Below are 5261 nucleotides of genomic sequence, written 5' to 3'. Positions count from 1 at the left end.
ATAATAGGGACAGCTCCAAGCCAAACCAAATTCACTGCCATCGAGTCCATGCTGACACCTAGTGACCTCCTGTGGGCTTCTAAGACTACAAACTGTTTACAGGAGTCCAAAACCCCGTCTTTCTCCAGTGGAGCTACAGGTGATTTCAAACCACTGACCAGGCTAATCACAGCCCAACAGGTAACCACTGCACCACCAGGGCTCCTAATGGGGACTGCTAGCATTTGTCGAGTGAATAAACACTTTTTGATCTGCAAAATATTTCGGCGGTCTTCACGTGGTCCTGAAGGAAGGAAAATGAGACTCCCATTGATGATGAGTCAAGTGAATGACGGGGGTGGGCAGATAAGCGGCAGATTTCAGGTTCAATCTTATGTGGGGCTCTAATTTCTCCCGTCCTTAATTTAAGCTCTGTTCCCAGGTGATGATCACATATGGGACCTCGAAGGAGGGTTAAACCCTCTCCATGGAGAAGTATGGCACCACTAAGTGAAAGGATGTGGCTCCGAAGGGTCAAGGACAAATTCCTGTCTATTAGCAATCAGCAACCTGATTAGAGTGGAATGTCAGGAATGAGCCGAAAGCAGTTGGTTCTCAACCTTCCTCCTGCCCCGATCCTTTAATGCAGTTCCTCATGTTGTGTCAAATTGAACATCATGATCCTTTAATGCAGTTCCTCATGTTGTGTCAAATTGAACATCATGAAAGCATAGTGATGAATCACAAAAACAATAGGTAATTATATACTCTGAAATATTTCTTTCTAATGACAAATCCATGAAATGTTGTCTTGAAGCTTGGTGTAGCATGGGTAACAGTCTTAATGTAACAACAGTAAACTCCACTGCTACATTTTGCTACAGTATGCGTAAAAAGCCAAAGTCAGCGTGAAGGTTGAGATAGCTTCTTTCTCACCACATCAGCATCTCTGCACGTGGGCAGACCCACCTGGTGACAGACAGAGGAGTGGTGTCTACGTTCCTAAGACCATCAGAAATATGTTTTCGGATGGTCCTAGGCAACCCCTGTGAAAGGGTCATTCGACCCTCAAAGGGATCTCGACCCACAGGTTGAGAACCGCTATCCTAATGAGCCTTCCCAGCTGTTCTTGACTAGCCCACGAGAGGGAACCTAATGGAAAGTTGAAAAGTTGAAAATGCCAGACCTATGGGATCTTAGAAGTTAACAGTTTATACAGGACTCATCATAATAAATCACTAAAACTATATATTAAAATCCCCTCTGCCTCATCCCCCTCACCCCCACCCCCCGTCGCTCAGGAACTCAATCCTCTCCATAATCTCATAAGGTAAACGCTATCATTAGCTCTATTTCACATAAAGGAAAAAAAGAGAGAGAGAAAGGTGAATTTCTTAGAATGACCAATGAAATTCATAGATTGACCAAAGATCACCCAGCTAGCTAGTAAGGTGCAGATTGACAATTTGAACCTCATGGACTCCACACCTGTTCTCATCCCATCCCTCTGAGTTGCTTCTGCAGAGTGATTGCCTTCACCTCCTTGGTCCCTAAGTGACTTAGAGGAGATGCTTAAAGTGTGGTGAGAACTGGCCACAGCTGCTGCTCTGTGGGGTGCCATCTACAGACTATTGCTCTCCTGGATTTTTCCATGACACTCCCTATTCTAAACTTGTCAAATTCATGGTCCCCTTAAATGTATGTTTCTCAAGCCAGGTCTTCCAATTTCCGAGTCAGGAAAATGTCACCTTGGGTCTCCCACCTCAGTTTCACTTAATGCTGCACATTAATTCCTAAAGCCTCCCACAGCTCAGCTCTGAAATATTAGTAGCCCAAAAATTTCCTGGAAGGGACCATTCATTCCAGAATAAATATCAGAAAGCACCCAAAATGCAAAACTGCAGCTGCTGGGGATGAGATTTGCTTCCAAGTCACAAATTATCACCTCTACACATGTCACCTTCCAGCCCTCTTAGCTTCCTGTCCCACCGCATTCTCCAGGTGGCTGCTGTCCTTGTTGGCAGGTGTGAAGTATTGTGTATACGCAACAAAGGGAACCCATCCAGCAACTACTCCACCATGAGAAATGATAGTTGACTCATGAAAGCAACACATACTTTGCTATGAATTACCAGGCGAATCTCGAGTTTGCAGTTAAACCTCTCAATCACCAATTTAGTTAAAACAGTCTTCCATTTTATTACTGTTCTCCAAAAGCAGGTCCAGTTTAGAAATGCAGAAACAATTCTTAGAAGAAATGACCAGTACACATATGAAAAAAAAAATGCTCAGCTTCAGTAACAATAAAAGAAATGCCAGTAGAAAGTGGCTTGGGTTTTGTTTCTCAGGTTGACAAGGCTCAACGTGACGAGAGGATGTTGTTGTTGGCAGCAGGTGGGGAATGCACATGCACACACTGTAGACAGGAGCGAGGGCTGGGGCTGTCATTTCAGGAGACGATAGGTGTGACAAACTTATCATCTTACTTCTGTAGATATATCATACATGCTAGCATGGGAATCAATCTAGGTGCACAAAGCAGTTCTTCGGGACATTGTTTCTAAGAGAGATGGATGAATGAATACAAGCTAGCCAAGGGAGGATGGACTCTATAAATCATGGCCTGGACGCACAGTGGAATATCACACTGCTGTTAAGGGAATGAGGTCATGCCCCCTGCCTCATGCTTCACTGTCATCCATGGCGTACAGTTTCAACAGAAACTCATTGTCTGCCAACTGCTCAATTGTAAAAATATCCATTTTAAAACTGTGCATTTGGAAGGGGGGAAAAGAGGCCCAGGAATATTACTACCTGATAGTTAACAGTGGACAGTTCTTCAGAGAGGATCGGGAGATGAGCTGGAGGCTTTTACTTCTTAGTTGACATACTTTGGTGCTATGTTCAGGTTTTTAAGATATTTTAGAAGTGTATAGCCCTCTGTGTGTGTATGTATACATGTGTGCATATGGCAAGTGGAGACTGGGGGGAGGAGAGTTGTTTGATAAGTCTAATAGCTCATTGCTTCATTTACTGCAGAATTGATCTTCTATGTTTAATGGCAAAAATTAGTAAAACCTGCTTTGCAGGGAGAGGATGATACTGTCACCGAGTCATTGCTGACTCATAGTAACCCCCTGTGGGTTTCCGAGATTGTAACTGTGCATGGGAGTAGAAATCCTAATCTTTCTCCGAGGAGGAGCTGCTGGCGGTTTCGAACTACCGACCATGTGGATCGTAGACCAACTCATAACCACTATGCCACCAGAGCTCCTTTTAAGATAGATATCAATTGGATATTATCCAATGAATTAAATAAATGACAGTATGTGCTTTGTGCATGTGTCTATCGAGAGAAAATGAGACAGAAAACCATGGATGTGACCCAAACTGTCATCTCTTCAAAAAGCCCCACAGTTCACACACACACACACACACACACACACACACCTTCCCTGCCCAAGGTCACCCGCTTAGTGGTGAAAACGGGCTGACCACAGTCATCAGCCACACCACCCACTTGTCTTGCTTCTTCCTCCTCCGCCCCTCCCTCATCTTCAACAAGAGACATCCTCGACTACATAAAACCCTCCATTTCTCATTGAAAGAGGTCTCAGGGAAGTATAACATTTCATAAGAAAATAAAATTCCACGTGAAGAACTTGACATCAGACTAGATTTTAGTGAAAGTCTCCGGAAAAGGTCACTTCTCTTGTCATCAAATCAGACACAACACAGCAAACACCCTGCTGTACTGATGGGCTGCTCACGTTTGGGCTCAAATCAAGATTTTAGGCTTTTTTTTTTGGTGTGCTGTGTTATCAGTGAAAATAAATTAAGAAGGCAATAGCAGTGCCCTGGTATTTAGCTAGAAACATCTTGAAAATATGTAAATAACTTCGACTGAGTAAAATTTGGACCGAACATCACCCCAGGCCTTGATGCTCTTCTTTTGCTTTGGTTTCAGCGTATTACAAAGTGCCGTCCTCCTGGTCCTTTGAAAGCTTTTGTTTGTTTGTTGAACAAGCAAACCAATTTTGCCCAGTTCGAGCCATCCCAAATGTGGGATGGCATGGAGACTTCATTTTGCAATAACGTATCTCTCAAACACTAATGTATGACTTCGGTCATCGAAGTCTTTTACGTTAGAGAGTGGTTCGATTTCTCTGTGACATGAAGGCATTTCAATATGTAGTACAGACTACTTGGGTGCTGCCAGGGCCGTGGAGTTATAGCTGCTTTGTTAGGTTAGCAGCCCGGTGGCATAGGGAGCTATGCCAACCACAGAGAGTAGCTTATGTTCTGCAACTTATTTAACACGATTATATGTATATTTATATTCAATAAGATTATAGTGTACAAATACCTTATATGTAGATGAAAAGCAGTGTACCCTACTAATAATCTATTCAGCCTGCCACACCGTTCAAAACACCAGATGTCCACATACTCCAGGGACCTCCCTCTGAAGATCATTTTAAGTCCACTTGGCAAAGGCTATGCAATAGGGAAGATTTTAACCTGAAAAAAGTTGTGTGTGTGTATATGTTGCTTGCTGCCACCCTACCAGTTTAAAAAAAAACAACCAACAAAATTTAAAAAGCCCTGCCATATGATTTCTTTCTCTCTCTCTCTCTCTTTTTTTTTTTTGGCCACATGATATCTTGATGTAGCAAATTGTCCCGGCAAATGACAAGTTCCCTCAAACCCCTAAAACTTCACATTTACCCGATGGCCTGGAGCTGTCCCCAGAGGCTGGCTCCTGAGGAAGGTGAGATGGGCACTGGTTTGACCCTTCCCTCGCCAAGCAGCTCTGCTGGGAGAGGGGCTGGTTACCTTTCACTCGGCGTTTGCTGTGCTTCCTGCCTTTTAACTTGGAAGGGTGGCTGGTCGTCTGGTCCAGGAACAAGGTGATAACCAGGATGCAGATGACAAGTCCCCACTTGGCCATGACTCTCTCCCGGGCAGGCAGGGCAGGCCGCTCTGAGCAGCTGTGGATGAAGCAAGTTGGTGGCCCAGCTGCATCTTGCCTGGGAAAGCCTGTGACGAGCTTTATAAGCGTGAGTAGCGACGGTTGGCTGCAAGCCCTGTGACGATGGGTTTGCCGCCTCTGCTGGCCGCAGCATAAGGTGGCCCCTTGTTCTCAGGCCTCGTGTTAGACCCTTTTTTTTTCTCCTGTGTTTCCTAGTTGTGTCTTTTCCAGAGTGCATCTGGATTTTGCCTGATTTCTTCCCTTTTTTCTTTCCTTTTGAAGTTAAGAGTCCAGGAAATGGGAGGTCCCA

At 44.4% G+C, this 5261-nt stretch overlaps 1 protein-coding gene across 1 annotated transcript in view; it reads right to left on the bottom strand.

Annotated features, from left to right (window-relative positions):
- CLEC3A (C-type lectin domain family 3 member A) overlaps window positions 1-4930 on the bottom strand; it is a 7007-nt gene extending 2077 nt beyond the window's left edge. Inside the window, exon 1 of the mRNA XM_004704784.1 lies at window positions 4816-4930. Coding sequence (XP_004704841.1) covers window positions 4816-4930 — 115 coding nt within the window. The remainder of the gene's footprint in view (window positions 1-4815) is intronic.
- Between the last annotated feature and the right edge of the window lie 331 nt (window positions 4931-5261).

Source organism: Echinops telfairi, unplaced genomic scaffold (genome assembly GCF_000313985.2).
Source record: "Echinops telfairi isolate 266 unplaced genomic scaffold, ASM31398v2 ScPeMD7_2291;HRSCAF=2852, whole genome shotgun sequence".
In the NCBI taxonomy this organism is placed as follows: domain Eukaryota; kingdom Metazoa; phylum Chordata; class Mammalia; order Afrosoricida; family Tenrecidae; genus Echinops; species Echinops telfairi.
The sequence above is the reverse complement of the archived record's forward strand: the minus strand, read 5'-3'. Positions and strand labels throughout refer to the sequence as shown.